This window comes from Anomalospiza imberbis, chromosome 2, assembly GCF_031753505.1.
Source record: "Anomalospiza imberbis isolate Cuckoo-Finch-1a 21T00152 chromosome 2, ASM3175350v1, whole genome shotgun sequence".
NCBI classification, from domain to species: domain Eukaryota; kingdom Metazoa; phylum Chordata; class Aves; order Passeriformes; family Viduidae; genus Anomalospiza; species Anomalospiza imberbis.
In genome coordinates this window covers 11,307,919-11,329,687 of record NC_089682.1, presented here as the reverse complement: position 1 = coordinate 11,329,687, position 21,769 = coordinate 11,307,919, and the positions used below count along the sequence as shown (strand labels likewise).

Here is a 21,769-nt window from a genome sequence, read left to right as displayed (position 1 = left end):
CAGCTACGTGGAACAGCAACCAAGCCATGAGGCTTCAGGATCTGTGGTGATGGAAGTCACCCAGCTCACAGCTCTCCACCACCACAGCTCTCACCATGAAGCAAAGCAAGGCACATACAGAAATTTAATTAGAGGGAAGGATTCACAAGCTCTCATAAAGCACAAGTTCTCTACAACGTTTTCTCAGACCCTGCTTACTCCCATCACCCATCTGGAAAGTGTGTTTGAGTCACTCTCCCTGTCCCTGGGGGTCAGGGGGCTCCTCCATGTGGATCTGACTGTGGGCAGTCACACCAGGCACTCTCCAGCACACAGGGTATTGCCCAAAGCCACTTCTGTCTTGCAAAATCATTAGATTTCACTGAATGGCTCAAAAGTAGAGTAATAATTTCAGGTGAAATAAAACATAATCCCCCAAGCCTGAAATGTGCAAGACTGGTCCAGGATACTTTAGAACAATCCAGCAGAGAGCCACTGAGAGTTTGGGATGAATATTTGAGCTGTGACTGTTCCATCACTGCAACCAATGCCAGAACTTGGCACCAATTACAGAACACACTGCTGGGCTGTACCAGTCTGGAATCAGAATATCACATTCAAACCTATGAAAACTTTCCCCACCTAGCACCTTTTTTTCCTAAAGTATTCCATATTTTCCCTAAACTTCTTTTCCTAAAACTCTTCCAAAAAAATAAGAAGCCTTTAGTTAAAAGCAAAGCAGCACCTGCACTGCACATCTTTCAATCCCAGGCTTTGTGGCTTAGTTTCTAAAGCAGTAATGGAACCATACTGACTTCATTTTTAAGTAAACCTGGCTGGAGAGATTTTGTTAACTTCAAGAAGGAAGAAGGGACAATGAATTTGTAGCTTCAAAATGGAGCTTGCAAAAGCAGCAAATATGTGCAAGGTTCTAAGTCTCGTGTATCTGGAAAATTATTTTCAGAGGTTTGTTTTTTTTTGGTTTGTTTTTTTTTTGTTAACTCAATACACTACTGTTTTCTAGAGAAACAGAGTATTTTCTGAAGCAGAGTGGTGCCCCTGAAAAAGGCTTTGGCAGGTCTGGCCTGGTTCTACTGTCAAACTAGAACATGTCATAGTCACAGACCCCCCAGCTAAAAAATAATAAAGCCCCTTCTTTAACAACTTCACAAGGTTTCCATAAAAATTCAGGCAGCCCACTGAGTATGTAACACTTTGAGTCCAGCCATTCAGACAAAACCAGGTATCAACCACCTCCTTCAAAAAAGTGCATTTCCAGCCAGAGAGGGTGCAATAAAGAATACACAGCACCTACCCATCACAGCATGTACTAAAAGCAGCAGCACTACATTCCAGGAATATTTACCAGACCACAGGACAAACTATCTCTCAAAGAGCCACAGGTTTAAGACACAGTTCACTGCTGCCAACACCAAGAGATTCTGAGGAATTAATCAACCAATTTTATGCAATTCAGGCAGATGTGCCTCCTCATGACTGCAGGGAAACAACAAAAAATGGTGAGCACTTGTTAGACAGGCGTCTTCTGGCTCTGCATGGTCTCCATTAGCACAATATACTTTACAGGCTTCTCAACTTCTGTATTTTTTTTTTAATCAGTTTCAACTGCAATCATTTCTGAAGTGAAAAAAAATCAAATGCTTAATTAAAACACAAACGTCTCCTGAGTCTGTGATAAAGTAAACAAAGGCAAAAGGAATGCAGAATGAAATTCTTACCCATGTTTCCTGACAGCAGCACAGCAGGTTTGTGAGCAGGAAGGCGCTGAAGGACCTTCGGTGTGTGTGACCAGAGCCCCGCAGGGGCACAGCTCCGGAGCTCCTGAGCTGTGGGGAGCTGATGCCATGGAGAACACAGCCCTAGAAAGTGCCTGCACTCGCATTTGTGTACTTCCACCTCTCCACCCTCTCCCAGAGCAGTGCCTTTCCAAGAGGTTAGAGCAGCAGAGGGACTCCTGTGGTGCTACAGCAGGTAAAGCTGCCCTCGGTAACAACCTTCTGTCCAAAGCTGGGGGAAGTGCTGAGGCCAACCTCACACTCTGAACATGCTACGTCCTGTTTCCACACCAGAAGCTGCACAGAATATCCATCATCTAAATAGGATTCCTGCTCACTCACATTCTTGGGAACAGGATTTGGACCCAGTTCAATATTCAGCAAATGCCTAATGATCACCAAAACAAAAACCCCGAAAGCCCTGAAACAAACTTGCTATAGCTACAGGTCCAAGTGGGAGACCAGAAACAACCAGGCTATGAAGGCCAAAAAAGGCTGCACTTTAAAAATGTTTCCTACTACATACAAGAACAAATGCAGGATGTGATGTTTGCTTAGTTTTATTAATTTATTTTTGCAGGAATCTGCAACTTGGAGTATGCACTTTCTGGAGGTACCATGCATGCATAGCCTCTGAATGCTTTTATACAATTTCATCTCTTAGTAATAAGTTCATTCACAGCATACACAAATCTAGAATGTAGACACCATATATACAGGATTAAACAAGATCGTGTCTTCTTTTTTTAATGAAAAAATTTAACAGGGTTTCACACAGCAGGAAGTATGGATTAGATACACTGGTGCCACCATAAATAAATAAGTTTCAATAATACAGTCTTTTAAAATTGGTTTCAAAGATACTGGAAATCCAGGATTATAATATTGCATTAACTCCATTGATTTCTGATTATTCCAAGGAAAATATTTGCATTTATGGACATATACAGCAATGAAAACCCCAACTGAAGAAATGTGGCAAAACTCAGTCATGTCTGGGTTCATGTATGATTGACTTTTTGAAATGAAAACAAATGCAGCTGCACACAGAGACAGTACTGACTGTGAGATGTGATATCTGTGCATGTCTTCCTTCCTTGTGGGATTTGGAGTCACTGCAGTAGAGAACACATCAATTCTGTGGTACCAAATTGGCTGTTGAATTGTTTATGTCCAACCATCCGCTTATCATCAGGATAGTCATGTTCACATTCTAGGGTACACCACTGGATTTTAAAAGAGGAACTATCATCCTGATGACAAGTTTGTTTTTAACATATTTAATATTCTCACATTCTTTTAAAAAACATTCTTTATTGTTTTTATTTTGTCCCCATTTCAACTCAAGTATTTCTATTTCAGTTTCAAGGGATTTTACAATCAATATTAAATGTAGAAGTATTTAGAAATTAAGAAAGTATTTAGAAATTGAAGTGAGAGATGTATAGCTGGGAGAGATAAAGTAATTGAGATAAAAGCTGGGTTTAAAAAAAAAACCAAATGTGATTCAGTAGCATATCATAATCAGAAAGTACTGAGACCAGCTCTTTTAAGAATTATTACACCTTTTCACCACACCTCCCATTTTTCAAGGGATACACACACATACCACAGACACACAGATACACAATTCAATCTGATCTAAGACTACATTTTACAAAGTACTTCCTTTCCTTTTCCTTTCCCACCCCCTTCCTCTTCACCCAAACAAGACTAATAATTACATCAAATTAAAAGTAGATCCAAAGTTCAGGATTTCTTTTGGTTTACTATGTTCTGAATAATTTTCCACAAGCCCCACTCTAAATAAACTCTTAAAGAACTACAGTAGTATCCTATAATTAAAGGGAATTCATCTTAATAGCACAGTAAATATAAAATAAGCTTTATAAAATTTCAATGAACAGTGAGATAATTTTGAATAACTGAATGTCCAAGTCAGTTACATTCTAGTAGCATGGTTGAGGGAAAGCACAGTCATTTAGGAAAAAAGAAAACACAAGTAGTGCATTAACACAACAGCATCAGCATCCCAACATTCTCTCTCTCACACACACACAAGTTTTATACAATACAGTGCATTTTGTTGCCAGCTGACATTAGGGTTTCATGTGCATTCAATAAATATTCCATAAACCGATCTTTTTGGTATAATCTACAATTCAGTTGGGGTTTGAATGGCATCACCTGCTTTCAGAAACAAAATGGATCTTCCAATATTCGAAATACAATTACATTCTAACAAACTAGAAATATTCAAGCACCATGTCAAGTCTTTACTATTCATGTTTGAGTATGGGCATTTACAAGTACAAGAATACAAAAGAAGGGTGTGGTGGTTTTCTTTGTACAAGCAACAAATGAGAGTAACTGAAAAAACCTAGTAAAGTCATTGGTACAAAGGACTTATTTTTCAATTTAATGGTGCTCACTCACTCTTCCAATGAGTATCCTGCTGTGGTGGCAGCCCTCCTTCTCTTCCTCTGGTGAAGCTGGGACTAAGATTTGCAAGTCTCCATGTAAGGTTATTGCAGTTCAGGGCATTTTTGGACTGAATGCATATTTGCACCTCCTCCTTTGAAAGTAGCATCTATTCTGTCTGAAAATGGCACAACTGTATTTTCGCATGACACCCCTACTCTCATTTGCTGTCTGTCACTTCAGTTGCTATCTTTTTTGTAATTCCAGCAAAAACAAATGCTTCTAGAACTTCACCAGAAGTACAAAGGAACAGAAAATTTGAAATAATACAATGGCAAAGGCATCAGGATAGAAAAGTCATGAAGTTACTGGCATTGTTTGGAGTCATTTGTTATATAGCTGATAACAGCAATGCTTCTGCTCATCTGTTTTCTAGCTCTCAGTTTTGTCAAATTGTCCACTGACATGCACAAAACGAATACCTGGCTTTTAATTTCAGCTGACAGTAACTGACAGTAACTTTCCTACCCCCTTCCACATGTGATGAGCTCCCCTCACAGCAGTGTAAATGACTAGGAAGGAAGGAAAACTGTCTTTGATGCCTTTGACTTAGTTTTGCTCATTAGTGGTGCACACTGATTGCTGGAGATCCCTTAGCTTATTTTAAATTATCCTGAAGATTTAGTGCAAGAACATATTGAAAAATGCCAGATAAAATATTGGTTCCTCATCTAAGTTCAACAGTTTGGTTCTTACTGTTGTCTATTTATAAACTGTGGGGAAAGAAGACACCAGATTGAGCAATGCAGTCAAGATGAGTTTTCCTCCACCCACCCCTTGCAAATGCTGCTTTATTTTAAATAAGGATTCAGACCTATGATTGTTCTGCCACAGCTTAGCATGTTATCACACATCGAGTGAACTGTGGTAATTGACAATATGGATGTGGCTGCCATGAGCTAAGAACAACTTAAAATGAAGTTTTAACTTCATTTAGTTTCAAACTCTCATGGTAAAGTTAATAGCAAATTTTGCCTTATCAAGTCAATTACCATAATTCAGCTTAAGTGTTTGGCTGCATCTCTGAATTGTGATGAAGTTATACCATAAAAACTCAAATGCACTGTACCAGCCTCTGACCAGTACACAGAACACCCTACACAGTCACACAGTTGTGTCACAGAATCTTTCAGCTGCCCAAACCCAAGTTTGATCTCAAAGTATCGAGTGCTTTATTCCAGCAGCCTGAAGCATTCAGACAGATTGAACATCACCTTTAGAATACAGTGTATCATAGGCAGATTAAGTACCAGTAGCATTTTCAATTGCAAGTCTTGTGTTCTTTAACCTATGACAAATATTTCCTGACCAAAACAGAAAGAATGCAGTGTGTAATTCTTCAGGATCTGGCATCTGCTATTTTGTACAGGCTGGTTTATTAATAATGTGCAAATAAACCTTTGCTGAAGAGCTGATTAATTATTTTTCAGCTAACTTTGATCTGGGGCACGAAGTACCTTCTGTGCTGTAAACACCATGAATTCTTCACAAATTGGAAGCTGAAAAGGCCTAAGGAACTGGGTACAAACATTTCTCAAACACAACCATGCCTAAGCCCAAGTCTTCCAAATGGAATTTGGAGTAGCCTGTGTTTGGCATATCTCACTGTGCTGCTGCACAGCACCGGCTCAGAAGGTTGTACAGAAAAGCATCCTTTGAGCTTGGAAACACGGCGGCCCAATGAAAGCATGCAGCAGGATTTTCATCTGCAACGTGGTAGAATTCATTCTCGGTTTATTACCAGTGTTGACACAGCCAGGTGGGCACTGTACAAGCAAACGGGATTGTAAAAAATTACCTCTGATTACACTCTCTGTAACACTCACACGGTTCCTCATTTAGTCACCTCAGGTCACTATTTCAAACAGCAAGTTTTTGTAGACATAAGTTACCCTGAAAAAAAGCAGCAATTACAAATACCCTTCTCCTTGTTTTTTTTTTTTATACATTGCAAAATTTATCATTGCATTTACCTGTCTTCTTTTTCAGTAGCTTACAATCTAGAAGCACAGGGAGCCTTTGTTTTCCAGCTAGCTGTGGCCGGGTTAAGTCAGCTCTGGCTCTTCAGTTTTTCTGGTTAAGTGTAACACTTCACACCATTACAAAGAGTCCTATAATTTTCTTTTAAAAAACAGTAGTTTTGGGTTGGTTGTTTTTAGAGCCACTAAGCAGTAACTATAACCACAGGAATAAACACCAGTAGTTATTTGCTTTCCTGCATACATTCTTCTCAAAAGTAATCCTTTTACATTTTCAGGTTTCGTTTTCTGCTTTGCTCACAACAATGGGAAGGAATTTACCCTTAATTCATTTATTTTCTAGCGTAGCAGAAGCAGAAACATCCTAACACATTACTCCCACCCCTTGCAGTATGAAGATTGTTGACTGGCAAAGGCCGGGCAGGTGGACTGAAAGGTTCCCCATGTTTCCTTCTCTTACAGATGTTGGCTTGAGAGCCTGTGTTCAACCCAGTGCAGCCCCTTCCTGAATTTCAGGTGTATCGTGGCATTTCACACTGTTCACAGCGATTTAGTGCTGGGTGATTTAGAAAGGTGCAGCTACCACAATTCCATGGGGCCCCTTCAAAGTCTTCATCTCTTGGCTGAGTCCGTGGAGTCTGTTTGGAGCTGTTTTGATGCTCTAAAGAAAAGCCAAAAGAAAACATTTTATTTCAGAAGAGAAGGATTAATAGTTAAGACCACACTACTGGAAGGTCACCTATTTAAATAGACTCTTAAAATGAACATGGAAACCTTTTCCTGAAGCACTAATAATTCAGTTTGTGAAATCTGAATATTTGAAGTATTTCACTTCTGTAAAGAGCCACTTAACTGTAACATCTTAAAACCAACAGAGAACTCATCCCTGTTAGGTCACTGATACTGCTAAAGGTCTAACAGCTTAAAGCATACAAGTTTCTTACTGGCACCACAGCACCATCCTGTTAAGGTTTACACACAGCAGTCTATTTCCAAATATTTAACTACAATAACCCTGCTTCACCTGAAGGGGAAAACTACTTCTAACTTAGCTGCTTCAAGCAGTCTGACATAAGACATGTTATTAATTCAGGCTGAAAAAGAATACAATCAATTAATTCAGCATTCATTGAGGCTGAAAAAGAATACAATCTAAAAATAAAATGACAGGCCTATTCCAAAACCAGACAATTCTTCCTCATGCCTTTGAAGCAGGGATATATGTACGTGAATCAGCATTTAAGTCGATTCTCACTCATAAAATCAGTATGTATGCATATCACACAATAGGCCTTAGCCCACAGAAACACTCAGTTTTCCATGTCTCCTGACACCACCTCAACACCTCAGGTTATTTACTGTAATCTCACTCATCTACTATAAGTAAGGAATACTCCCAGGATGTGGCAACACATCACCTTAGAAAATGTTAACATTTATTAACATTAACACATACCTAGAAGGTATGGCTAGGATAACAACTGCTAAACATCTGTGAACGCATGTCTAACAAAGGCCTGCAATTTGTAACTGCACACAAAGTAATTTGCAGTTTCCCCACCTGCTAAGAAATGCAACAGACCCTGACAACAACCTTAGTGCAGATAGTACTTAGGTCTTCAGAGACAAACAAAGGAAATAAAAGTAACCTCTTTGCTTAGATGCAGTCTCCAGGCCAGAAGCTGCACAGTCACATTAGCAGCGCTTGACCTCAACAAATTCTTGGTAAGCCAGGCCGTGTGGGCACTCGACTGCGTTCCACTGACTGGCCAGATGGCAGCACAGAGCACACCCTTGTCTGCCCACACCCGTCTGTCTGCCCACACTTTCAACAGCTCAATATTAAACAATATTTATTATTTAAGAAGAAACAATTTGATGCCTCCGTGTAACAATCGAAGCTTTGAATACAGCACAGCAGCCCTACAACTGATCTCTAATAAGCTGGCAGACAAAACCTGGAAGCTTGTTGTATAAATCCTTACAAGGCACTATCTTCCTAACTGCCAAATAAAAGAACTTATTTCACGTGAGTTTTGCACATTATTTTGCTTTGAAACAATACCTTAAATATGGTAGTGTAATTAAGAGAATGTCTTCAAGAACTACAAAGTTAACAATTCCTTAATCAACTGCATGATCACTGCAATTTAAGGTGACTCCAGCCAGGCACACCATGGCTCACCTGATGCTACTGCTTTCCTGGACATTACCACCTAATGCAGGGAACTCCTCCCAGTATTATCTTTTCTTTGAGCCACAAGTAGCAGTTCTAGGCCTTCCCTTTCTTTCAAAATTCCACACAGTAGTAATTTTATTACATTGAGAGGTAAAACACTTGCTTCAAAAGAGGGGGGAAATTTCCTAATATGAATTCAAAATTCACCTACAGAAACCTTTGTGGAGTGTTCTCAGCAACCAGAACTCATTTACAAACTTTGGAGTGTCAGGGAGACTGTAGCATTACTGATTCAGAAGAGCTGCTTCCTTTCCACTAGCAAGTGCAGTACATGCCAGTTACAGCAAGAGGAGACACAGTATTATAAATCTTATCCCACATAACATTTTCAGGGAAAAGATAGCTGTTTTTTCCATATCAGAGCATAGGATCCCACATTGGTACTTCAGCTCTTTTTTCTAGCAGGGAATAACTATTTATAATCAAGGTGGTATTAACAGAACATTCATTCACAACAATCTGCCTGAGGAAAACAAGTTGTAGCCAGGATTACTGCACTTATAGAAAAATGTTCTGGTTTGAATTACAGACAGAAAAGTTAAATAAGTAGAGCTGCTTCCTGTCACCACAGGGATTGTTTAAAAAAGAAAAAAAAAACTCTCTCAATGCAGATTTGGTGATGATGCCTGTTTGTTGACCTACCTTTTTTATATGGCTTTGGTGGCACAACAGGACCAGGCTCTATGTTATCATAGAAGTTACACGTGGCTTTCGGATCAAAGTTTCCTGTTAGAAAAGAAAAAGAAAGAGTAACTTGAAGATTATTTAAATGCCTATGCCAGTGACATGAGCATCCAAAGGCTTCTTATTTTATACATCTTCTTATTATGACATTATATCTTAGCTTTTTAACAAGTTTTGTCACATATTTTTAGTTTTCTGTCAATCATAGTAATTTTTAGCAGGGCAATCCCATACTGAAAAACCAACTCCAGCTCAATATTTTGTTTTGCTGTGAAAACATGTGAAATGCATGTCTTCCTACAGCATACTTTCTTAAAAAGAAAGGACTGTGCATATCCTAATCGGTTTGATTATATTTAAGACAAGTTTCTGTTGCGAAAAAGACTTTTAAAAACCCTAATAAATTTCTGTTTGCCAGTCTCTTGGTTGCAACTCGTCGTTCAGTTCTGTATTACTTGGCCACAGCCTTTGTCAGCAAGAAGTTAAAATTTTAAGTAAAGCATCTTCACAAAGGAGATTTTTTTAATATGCTCTTGACAAAATAATTTTATTTCACCACTTTCTTGCTAATGGAATTTAACTTGGCCAACAGAAGAATTAGCAAGTCAAGTTTATTAGATTGCAACTGAAGAAATACCCACCTTTTAGAGGTAAGTTGTCACTGCTATTATAAATTGAACTAAAACCTCCCAATATTCACATTTAAGCACATGCCATATTAGAACCATAGGATCATTTAGGTTGGAAAAGACTTCAAACATCATTGAGTCCAACTGCTACCCCAGCACTGCCAAGTCAATCACTAATCCTTGTCCTCAGGTGCTGCATCTACAGGTTTTTTAAATACCTCCAGGGATGGCAACTCCACCACTTCCCTAGGCAGCCTGTTCCAAAGCTTGACAACTCTTGCCCTGAAGACATCTTCCCTAATATCCAATCTAAACCTGCTCTGGTGAAACTTGAGGCTGTTTCCTCTCATCTGTCACTTGTTACCTGGGAGAAGAGACTCCACCTCACCACAGCCTCCTTTCACATTATTGTAAAGGGCAATAAGGTCCCCCTGAGCCTCCTTTTCTCCAGGCTAAACACTCACAGCTGCCTCAGCCATTTCTCCTGTGACCGACTCTCCAGACCCTTCCCCAGCTCTGCTGCCCTTCTCTGGACTCACTCCAGCCCCTCAATGCCTTTCTTGTAGTGAAAGGCCCAAAACTGGACACAGGATTTGAGCTGTGGCCTCACCAGTGTGAAGTACAGGGATACAATCCCTGCCCTGGCCCTGTGCCACACTATTGCTGATCCAGGCCAGGTGCCATTGGCCCCCCTGGGCACACCTGGCTCATGTCCAGCTGCTGTTGCCCACACCCCCAGCTCCTTTTCCTCCAGGCACCTTTCCAGCCACTCTGCCCCCAGCCTGTAGCTCTGCCTGGGGTGGTTATGATGCTTGTTGAACCTCATAAAATTGACCTCACCCCACTGATCCAACTTGTCCAGAGCCCTCTGCAGAGCCTTCCTAACCTCCAGCAGACTAACGTTCGTGACCATATCCAAATGATGTTTTTTAAAAAGCATCAATTCAATACCTCTAGATTGAAGGAGATCAACTTCTTTCAGTGTACAGTCAACATTTATCTGGAGTTGTCTGTTGAGGCTTCTCAATCTGGTCATTTCCTCAGGCTAGAAAGAAACATTCCGAAATAGTAATTGTGGGAAAGTCAGCACCTTATTTGAAATAGAAATAACATTGCTATGTCTTTGTTAACAGCTTTACTAAAAACTGAGTATAGATAAGGCACTGAAAGAAGTCCAACTGTCTGGCCTACTACCCCTAACTCATTTGCCTTCAAAAAACATTCTTCTATTGGCATGTGAGGAGGAAAACAGACAAGTTATTTAATATTAAAATTCATTAGAGTAAGATGACATAGCTGAGCTCAAGTTTATAAAAACACACATTACTAAATTCTGTATAAATGGATGACTTACCACCCGAGTTTGCATCAAGATAATCAAAAACAGAATACAAACTGCAGCCCACATTAACTATTACTTGCTTATAACTGAATGAGGTCAAAAGTTTATTCATTTGCAAGGAGCTCCAAGAAGCCAAACCTTTCAGCCCAGTATATTTAAATCATTCAGTGATGAAAGATTGCAATTATTCTTAACAGCATAATCAGTTATTTAAGTCCATATATTTGCATATCATTAAGAAACCCTAAGTTACTGGAATGCAAAGCTTTCTTAATGCCAGCAGCATCAATCACTGACACTTTTAATCCTAGGATACATTTCAGCATCACAGTCACAAAATCATAGAATATTCAAAGTCACAAGGAACCTCTGGAGGTCATCTAGGATTTTGCATCCTAGAAGCTTACCAAATTGGCCAAGCTTGGCTTCCCTTTGGTGAATTTATGTGACTACTGCTGACCACTTTCTTGTCCTTCATGTGCCTGGAAATGGTCAGCAGCTTTAGCTGCTCAATCACTTTCCCAAAGATCAAAGTGAGTTCCAGCCAGTAGTTCCCTGGGTCCTCCCCTTCTTGCAGACATCAGTGATATTTGCTCTCCTCTAGCCTTTGGAAACTTTCTCAAACACCATTAATCAACCAAAGATTACCTGGAGTGGCCTTGCAATGACACTTGCCAGCTCCCTTAGCACTCGTAGGTGCATCTCATCCAGGATTATGACTTCATGTATGACTGCTTTGCCTAAGCATTCCCTGACCCGATTTTCTTCCATTAAGTGTGTACCTTCCTAGCTTCACACTTGTCCCAGTGTCTCTGAGACCTGGGATTCCTGATGGACTGTAAAGCCTGAACCAAGAAGTTCATTCAGTATCTCACGCCGTTTCCATGTCCTATTACATAAACCATGCCCCCCAAGTTGCTGAGCTCACATTTTCACAGGTCTTCCTGCTGTCACCTAGGTAGTAACAGAAGCCTCTCTTTTGGTCTTTGAAATCCTGTACCAGATTCACCTCCAGTTTTTCTCTGGCTTTCCTAACCTCATCCTGGCACACTCAGTGCTTCTGTACTTCTCCCAGGTACATCTTTGCCAAATGCTACCCTGAAACAGGTGAGACATAGAACAGCCATAGTAACAAAGCAGCCAACAGTTGTGTGCATTGTTTGTGTTAATACAGCCACTAAGTCTGAGCTGATTAGCTTAACAACTACACACAGTGGAAGCTATTTTTCAGCCAGATGAATTTCCTTATCAGAGCCACACACATGTATGGGCTAGAGTCACTTGCAGGTGGAAGTCACCCAGATAAGAAGAATCAACAAGGAAAACAGAAGAGTTCCAACTATTTCAGGCAACACTGACACTGAGAAGTTATTTGGCATATCCTGCACATACCAAAAGAGAAATACTGTCTATGAGAAGCAACTACTCAATAAAATAGCTTTTTAAAAACAGAAGTTAAACCTTCCTGCATGAACACCAAGCTCTATATGGCTAAGGCTTATTGAATAGACTTGGACATACTTTTATTGGTTGTTAAGAAACCAAGCATATTCAGCTCTGTGGTCCACAAAAGCACATGCATACAACTTTCTGAAGTTTTGTTGGGAACACCAAGAAAACTGCACACATATCCATTTCATCAACTACACAAATTAGCTTATGACAAGTCAAGTATTTAAAATAAAGTGTCCCCAAAGACTGAAGATTTAAAACAAAGAAGTAGTTTTTGAACAATTCTTTATTTTCATCAAAAAATGTGTATGTTGAATTAAATACTAACAAATTGCTTACTGTGGGAATTGCAGTTGTACAGCTGACTCTCCGAAGCCGCCTCTGCATCAGATCATGCTCCATGCCATTGACTTCAGTCTTCAGGCGTTCAAGCTCTTCTTTCTCAAGCTTCAGTTCCTTTGCTAACCTCTCCATCCTTGCTCGTTGATGTAACAGCAAGGCTGATGTTTTACACAGAAGAAACAGTTACTAGCATATAAAAACCTGAACACTGAATTCTTAACTTATGCGTAAGATTCATGAGTGACCCTTCTGGAAAAAAAAAGGTGATCGTAGACATGCAGCCAAATATCAGTGTGAAGATGCTTTCATGCCAAATGAACTACAATTTAGAACAAAGTTCTTCCAGAATAAAAACACGTTTTATACAATAACTTGAAGTTGTTATTACCATTTTGGTCAAAGCTTCTTTTTTTGCATTTGGTCTTTCTTGTCTCAAAAATACAAAGGCACCTGTATAAGGAGACAGCTTCTCAGGATGAAACAGCAACCTAGTTATACTAAAACTCTACTGACAAAAAAAAACCAAAAACCAGAGGTAAGATCAGAAGGAAACACATACTTCATACCTGCTGCCCAATAATAGCTGACACACCAGCTATTGTCTGAAACATTAGCCAAATGTCTGTCCCAAATTGTTTTTTTTTTCACTGCTATTACAAACTGTGGTATAACTTAAGTAGTCTTAGTTTTTCAGGGAATATTGTAATCCTCAATCTGTAAGTTCCCTAGGGTTCAAAGGTAAAACTACAGAGCTTCAACAAAATTAACTAGAGTATCCAGAAAATAAAAAGTTGAGTCAGCTCAGGTACTTCAGATCTTAATTTTATGACAGATTGATTTCTCCAACCTCTCTCTGCTGTTAAGTCACTCCCTTATTTTCATCATGGTACTGAAATTTATGACTTTCAGTCACAAACTGATGTTGGGGTCCCAGAGAACCAAAGAAAAGAATTTTGACTAGCTAGAATATTCACGTTCCTAAAGAAGAGCATTTCTCAATATTTCATTCATCATGATGCAAAGCTGGCCAAGTCAGTGTGACGCTTAATCCTTTCTAATCAGGCTGGTTTTTCCTGATTGAAGTCTGCTAGGACAGAGAAAAATAAGACATTTGATGTGTGTATTCAGACAAACATGCTCATATAACAATGTTCCAGCAAACTGTTCAAAGTAAGGATGCTGTAGAACCTGCAAAATGCTACTTCATGAAAAGTCCCAGCCAGAACTTGCCCTTTTCTTCACCTCTTCCAATAAAGGCAAAGGAAAAGCACATATTATCCAAGAATATTAACATATGAGCTAAAAAGAATTAGAAACATAAGTAACAACAAAACAACTTACTGCAAAAGAACACCTCAACCTGTTAGAAGCAGATATCAGCATTCCACACAAAAATGTAGCACTGTAATTTGGATTTTGTATGGATTCGCCAATTCATGGCCAACTAATAAACATCACAGAGCCTAGCCAAGAATAACACCAGGTGTTTTTACACTACAAGCACCAGAATTATTGAACAGAACTCTTCTCTACTTTTTCAAGTAGCGTAAGTCATGCAAGCAGAATTAAGAAAAAAAGTACAGATATCAGACTGAATGATTTTCCATTATTGTTACCAAACCCTGTCTCTGTGTGATTCCTTCAACTTAACATGGTGTGACTACATTACAGACTACATTATACTCTAGTACAACTCATCAAATATGACTCATTACAAAGAAGTACAGAAACCAGAATAAATTTCTGGTTACAATTTTACAATGGCTCACATTCCAGAGAAAATTAAACAAACTTGTTCTCTAAATTAAGCTGTTAAATATACTCTTTTCTAAGACTCCTTTGTGGTAGTAAAGAATAAAATGTTTATTCTTCTACAATTTATTTCTATCAAGAGTTCAGAGTGCAGCAATAAAAAAAAGCTCTGGTAGGTATTGCCACAAATGCAAACACCCCAAAAAGCATATACTAATTAGTTTTATTTGGTTTGCTTTTCAGAGACACAAATCTAGTGGAAGGCACAAAGGCAAAACCAGGTTTTACATTTCAGAACATGTTTTTTCACAGCTGTGTGAAGCTACTTGTATTTTTCTCACATAAATGACAACCTCTACTGAAGGTGCAATAGTAACGCTACCAAACAAAACACAAGGCCTCAGTGCTTTGACCTAGTGGCATTCATTTTTACTGAAGAATTGGGTCTACAGAATTTCTAATTGTGTCTAAGAGGTACAGAACAGCTTTGTTGATGAGTTAGAAGAGCTCAAAATGCAGTAAGTGAAATAAGAAATCAAGAACTACAGAGCAGCACTATAAGCTCTCACTTCAGCTCTCTGAAGTAAAACAAAGGCTAGCAGGAACAACAGACTCTGCTTTCCAAACACAAATCCAGAAAATACCTGTTGCAGGTTATCATTCTGTCATTACCCAAATGACTGGTTTGAATGCTTGCAGACTGATTCACTTGCTCAGTTTTACATGTTTCAAATCGATACAGCTGATTACTCCAAGAAAAGCAGTTTTCAGTTTAGGGTTAAGTTGACTTTTTTTTTTCTTTACTGAATTGCCAAATTCTTCATTTATATATGGCATTAAAACTATGTTTTCCCTGTGCAGCAGAACACACATCCTAAAATTTGTCTGCCTATCTCCTCTTCCTCTTTGAAAACTCAAAGTGGAAGAAGTGAACTTTTAAGTTCTTAAAAATAATTATTTTATTACCTTTAAAAATATTTGTATTGACAAAGTTTTTTTAGCTGCATTCTTCTCTCTCTCTCTTCTCTTTCACTTAATATTCTTCAATTTAAACCAAATGCAGAAGCCAGTGCTTCAGGTGTTCTAAAACACTTCAATACGGAACAAATACAAAACATTATAAAAATCCACATGTAAATTTATGACCCAGTTCTTCAATGCAGAATTGACAAAACTGACACACAGTACATGAACAAATTATCATTGTTAACAAACTTATCATTGTTAACTGCAGTGTTTTAAGAAAGTCCCCTAACATGAGAAGTACGGCAATGTTAAGACCCTTAGAAATTATTTATGTATTAGACTGAAATTTGGCAATATTTAAAAAAAAATCAGAAAAAATGGTCTGATTTTTGACACAGTTTCTATTTTTTTCTGTACAGGTTTAAAAATTCTCACTAAGTAGCAAAATCAAGCTGAAAATGCATTTTACAACACTACAATTTGCAGGGTGAAACATTTACCTTGAGTGTAAGCATAGTCGTCTGATCCAGAACTAGAACTTCTCTGATACTTATGGCTTCCTTTTTCTCCTCCAGATCCTGGGATTACAGAAATAGGCTGAATAGGTTCTGGTGCTGCAGAACGCTCTTCTTGGTCCACTAAATTTAAAAGATTCTCAGTCGGTGCTCGACCTACTGTGATTTTAAAAATGGTTGGGTTTGGCTGAGATACCATTACCCGAGGAGACTGTGTTGGTGCACCTGCAGGTCCAGCTGGTTGAGTGTAGGTAATATATACTGGATTAACACTAAATGGAGGTTTGGGTTGTCCTGACATACCTCTGGATGGAGAGCTTGAAGGAGGAGTAGTGGGTGCATACAGCGGGTGCTGGTTTCGTTGAGATGGTTGATTACTTATAGGTGAAGGGCTTCTGTTCATTGCAGTTCCAGGTCTTTGTGGTGGCTCAACTGTAATTTCTATTTTATTCATGGAACCTTTGGATAAACTAGGTCCAGCAAAAGGAGGAAGGTACGATACAGAGTGACCACCTTGCTTTTGATAAGTCTGGGATGCTTGCTGATACGGATGGGGTGGGACAGTGGAAGGACTGGGAGGCATGAAAACATGTGAACTCTGGTGACTCAGCTGAGGAGGTTGAACTTGGTGTTGAGGAGAGCCGAAGGGAGAGGGACACTGGGATGCCGGTGGTGATCGAAAAGCCGACTGAGGGATCTGGGGTTGTTTTGGAGAATACTGAGAAGGCTGGTAGCTCTGTTGATGTGGATATACAGGTAGAGGACGAGGATAATGTGGAACTGGGCCCTGTGGTGATGAATGCCACTGTGTATTCTGAGGAGTCTGTCGTCCTGAAGAACTTTGAGATGTCTGTCTAATATAAATAGAGCCAGGAGTCCCATAAAGATTGCTTGGAATCTGTGGAAGAATTTGTAGAGCTCTGGGTACACTCTGTCCAGAGGGGAGGTTTTGTGATACTGTAACAGTAATGGGATTTGTACTGTACCGAGGTATGTGCATATACGTGGGAGGGCCTTGCATAGCAGATGTGTTCATTCCTGGTTGTATGGAAGATGGCTGTGGAGGTGGCTGTGGAGGAGGAGTAGCTGCATTTCTATTCTGGTCATTCACGAAAAATGGATTGTAACTAGGAGAAGCTGCCACAACGGCAGGAGCAGAATGTGGTTCTTGAACTAAGCAAATCAGCTGTTTACCTGCCGTGCGCTGCGGGTCAATGTGTCCATCGCTCGAGCTGTGTACCAGTGTACGACCACCATTAAGTTGAGCTCCATCCCCCGCGTGATAGCTGGTATGAGGATGAATACCCAGATTAATGTGCAAAAGGCTATTTCTATTCATTCTGGTGTCATCAGGGCTGTGGTACTCCATATACAAATACTTGCTGCTCTCCTGTGCGAGGGCTCGACAACAGGCATCGAGGTTGTTGTTGTTCTAGGAGCAAGAACAGACACCTATTACTGTCACGGAGCACAGGAAAGAGCCAGCACTCCGTGTTCAACATTCAGCTGAGGCCTAGCCTGGACACAGCTAGGGGTAACATTTCATACACAGGTATTGTGAAATCAAGATGATACTTGCTACATGGTATTCCAGTAATACATAGCTCACATTGCATCTGGCAAAATGCTCTGGTAACACTAGTTACATTAGGACATATAAAAAAAAAAAAAAAAACAAGTCCAGTTTCAGAAAAACAATGGTTACAACTCTCTGCATGTTCTTCAAGGAACAAGTCTGTACAATTAACAACACTAATCAAATTAAACCAGATCAAAATTGTAAACTCTGAAAAAGCAAAACAAAAATGCAGATAACATTTTAATGTTTATCTGAGTGTTTACTGCTTTCACTTTCAGTTTACTGTTTATCTATTTCTCCTCACCCAGAAGTTTAAAACCCCAACATTTTAAATGAGCTTTTATTGGTAGAACAGTATTTAATACCTTAACAATGAAATCAAAGTATTGCTTGAAGAAGTCCCAGGGATTCCATAAAGAACATTACAATTCCAAGCAAATTTAAACTGCCGTTAAGAATTTCAGGCTTAAGGCTAAAAAAGGTTTATTCATACATCAGTGAGAAACCAAATAACCCTTTTAAATGTTTGATTTGTTCTGTGGTGGTGGCAGTTGAAACTATACAGACAATAAATTATTAATCAAATGAGAAATATAATGGGGAATTCCTTTTCCCTTCTTGCCCTCTCCACTAATTTTAGCTTAATGTAGTCTGTTAAAAGAAAAACATAAATGATAGCTTTTCCAAATGAGTAAAATCACTAGAAAGTGTTCCAGATGGTGGATTTCTTTATCTCCCCACTTCATCATGTAACAGCCTCCATCAGCTGTGGTTCAGATTTTAATTTAAATAGTAGCTAAAGAAAACAAATTTCATTTTAAGTTCAACTAAATCTGGTCCTTAACACCCTTTGTTAAACATGACCCAAGACTGGTACCTTCTGTGACAGAGAGCACCTCCTTCCACGGCAAGCGTGTACGTATTTATATATGCACACACACCCCTGCCTTCCTCAGTGTGCTAAAATTACCATTCTAAGGAATGGACATTAATAATGGCTGCACTTCTATTTTAAACACTATCACTATATAAATTTGTATGCATGTATTACATATATACACATATTGCATTACAATACAATTTTCAACAGCCACTGGCTGAAAAGTCATGTTACATTTCTTTTCTCATGGGCTATACCTAGTCAGTCCTAATACCAGAGTGAAGATGATTTTCCCAAAATTTCATATGATTTCACTATCAGATTAGCTCACATATTCTGTATCTGCTCATATGAAGAGTTACTACTAAACATGACAGAAGAGTCCAGCACTTGAATGGGAACAGCTCTCACCCTACAGACACTTCCTCCCTGACAACCTCCCTTCATGCTGAGCTCTCCTTCTAGACATCAGTGATCACTGGGAATATCCAGACATATCACTAAAAATTAAGACCAGAATATGTGGGAAACAGACCTTGTAATAACAACCAGCACCACAATGCCAAGACAGCAGTCTCCAAAAGTGAACCACTACCATCAGCCACTTGCCATCTAAACAGAACTTCATGAACAGAACCTTCAGTTTCCTTAGGTCACTTGGTCAGGGCACAGGTAAAGAGAACATATACAGGACAAGCTCTCATCTGATTTTATCAGGGTATGGAATATATTTGTTATTTCAAAGGACCCTCAATTTTTGACAGGTGTAAAACTCCAAAATTATTTAAATCTAGAGCATTTATTGCAAATGGTTATTGGAAATCAGCTCACACATCTTTAAAATATAAAGTGGGTTTGGAAACAAAATCTATACTTTAAAACATAACAACTATTTGCTAAGCAAAGTTAACTAGCTATCCAGAATGCCATATAACAGATACAGAACACCATATGCTTCTGCAGCATTATGGGTTCTTTAATTTTATCAGTTTAAAAATGTCTATGACAAACACAGTTCATCAAAAGGATCATGTACTAAACAGTACAGAAGATATGACTGTCAGGATAAGTAAAGCTTTAAATTGAAGGACTTCCCCTGCTTTATATTTGTCTGAAAGAAATTAATTTTTATTTGTATGGTTCAGAAGACAAAATGCAAAAATTACAACCCCTGTTCTAAGTAAACCTACTCATCTGCCAGGGACAGGCAGGAATCAAGTACAGCTTTCCAACCTCAGCCATGGCCACACATGGCCAAACCAGATCTTGTATGTTTCTATTCCCTTTCTGACTCCTCTCATTAACTGAAGGTATTCCCAAATGACCACTACTTATTACATGTGGTAACTTATTATCACTTCCAATTTCTGATTTTAGATAAAGGTAGAAGGATGAAATGGAAATGAAAAGAAATGCAGAGAGAAGAAACACCACCTGACCCAGAAAGAGAGAAGTACAACTAAACCCCTGGAGAGCCATGAGAAAAAGATACCACAAAGAGGGAAAACTGTCAGATTGCTAGCTCAGTCAAGCTCCTTATCTTGGAAGGATGAGTGACTGTTTACTAAAACCTCCTCCAGTACACATATGTTATTTATGTAGCCATCATCAATTAGCATCCTATTAGCCACTTTCTTTATTATCTATATGCATAAAGTCACAGGTCACACAGACAACGACAAACATCAGTGCAAAATAACCTCCACAAACCTAAGTGAGGAATGACAGAACTTTTGTATCTAAAAGACAAGAAATGCAAGTAGGAGTCTTCCAACCTTTTAAAATAAAACCAAGGGAATCAAATTTTATGCTCCACATGTACTATTAAAAAGGGTTTTCATACTGAACTCGTAGTTTATGCCAAAATAAAATACACAGACTCATCACCATACCTGAAGCATGCACTGAGATACCACCCCTTCAGGTATCTCGGGGAAACGCTGCCGGAGATCATGGAGTACCTGCATGTCAAGCTGTTGGCTGCCCTGCGCCATGCCCGATGGATGATGTTCCAGATTACCAGAGAACGGAAGTCAACAGGCCTTCCAGTGATTGTGGTCTTCTGAAGCTTCTGGCATTTTCTGTAAGAAAGAAAACACAATCTTTTAAGCCATCACAACTTTTTGTCCTTCTCAAACTGCTTGTGTAGAAAAACTACCATAATGCATTTTAACTACCGAGAGAGACAATAGCTTAAACATAAGGGTGGGAATAATCATGTCTCAAATAGTAATATTAAAACACTTAACATACCACAGGTACATCTATATGGCTTTGCACTGGAATGTGCTAGTTCAGGTCTTTACTCAGTCCCACTGTGGCACCATGTGTAACTTTAATTATTGTGACCTGCATAAAAGGGAACTGTTATATGTTTACTCCCAGTGAAATTCTGAACAGTCTGCAGAAAATAATGAAGTTATCATCAAGTACAGATGTCTTATTTACAACACGCTAGAAATAATAGTCTGGAAAAAGAAGTAGCTGCTCTATTAACAGGATTCAAACTCTTTTGTCTTTACATCACTACAAATCCAAGAAGTCAGAAGCAATTTTTGGGAAACTGAACAAGAATTAATCAGAGTTTAAAGAGTCCTTTGCAGGATTAGGAAAGCATCTACATAAGATTTTTGTGAAGTACCTGTTATATTCATACTAACATAATGAGTGACAAAAACCAAACCAAAAAAAATCCCCTACACCTCCTTCCATTTCAAAATTCTTGTATTCAACAACAAAAATATTCTATCTGAACTTCAATATCCAAGTGGACTACTGGAGGGCAAATACAGTCTGAGTCAACAAACGCTTTTTGCACTTGTGGCTCATGATCACAGCAGTGACCAAAAGGTAGCTGATGTCTGAGTAAAGATTCACAAAAACTTTGTATGAGGTGCTGCATGACACAGTCCCTGTTACACATCTTTCACTGCTAAGCTTCAAAAGCCTTTCCAACAATACTGCTCAGTGGAATTCTTAACTGTAGAGAATGCACTGCTGTGTTCAGAAAGGAAATGAGACTGAGATACCAGCAGAGCTGGTGTTTAATAATATATTAGCTACCCAAAGTCCCAAGCTTAAATCATGCTTATCTTGACCTCAGCGCAACTGTGGGTGGCACACGGCACAGATATTCAGTCAGCTTTTCATTTGT

At 39.0% G+C, this 21,769-nt stretch overlaps 1 protein-coding gene across 8 annotated transcripts in view; it reads right to left on the bottom strand.

Annotated features, from left to right (window-relative positions):
* Positions 1 to 2,319: 2,319 nt before the first annotated feature.
* The window catches only part of TAB3 (TGF-beta activated kinase 1 (MAP3K7) binding protein 3), a 43,830-nt gene continuing 24,380 nt past the window's right edge, over positions 2,320 to 21,769 (bottom strand). The window contains exons 2-9 of one of the 8 annotated variants that reach the window (XM_068179821.1): positions 20,508 to 20,696; positions 18,101 to 18,157; positions 17,351 to 17,588; positions 16,142 to 16,219; positions 12,921 to 13,081; positions 10,739 to 10,832; positions 9,117 to 9,200; positions 2,320 to 6,896 (exon numbers count right to left, since the gene is read on the bottom strand). In XM_068179821.1, coding sequence (XP_068035922.1) covers positions 6,748 to 6,896; positions 9,117 to 9,200; positions 10,739 to 10,832; positions 12,921 to 13,081; positions 16,142 to 16,219; positions 17,351 to 17,588; positions 18,101 to 18,157; positions 20,508 to 20,609 — 963 coding nt within the window. In that variant the 5' untranslated portion in view covers positions 20,610 to 20,696 and the 3' untranslated portion in view covers positions 2,320 to 6,747. Of the gene's footprint in view, positions 6,897 to 9,116; positions 9,201 to 10,738; positions 10,833 to 12,909; positions 13,082 to 16,141; positions 17,589 to 18,100; positions 18,158 to 20,507; positions 20,697 to 21,769 lie in introns of those variants that run through there. The other 7 variants (XM_068179817.1, XM_068179818.1, XM_068179819.1 and 4 more) reach the window with 7 other exon arrangements.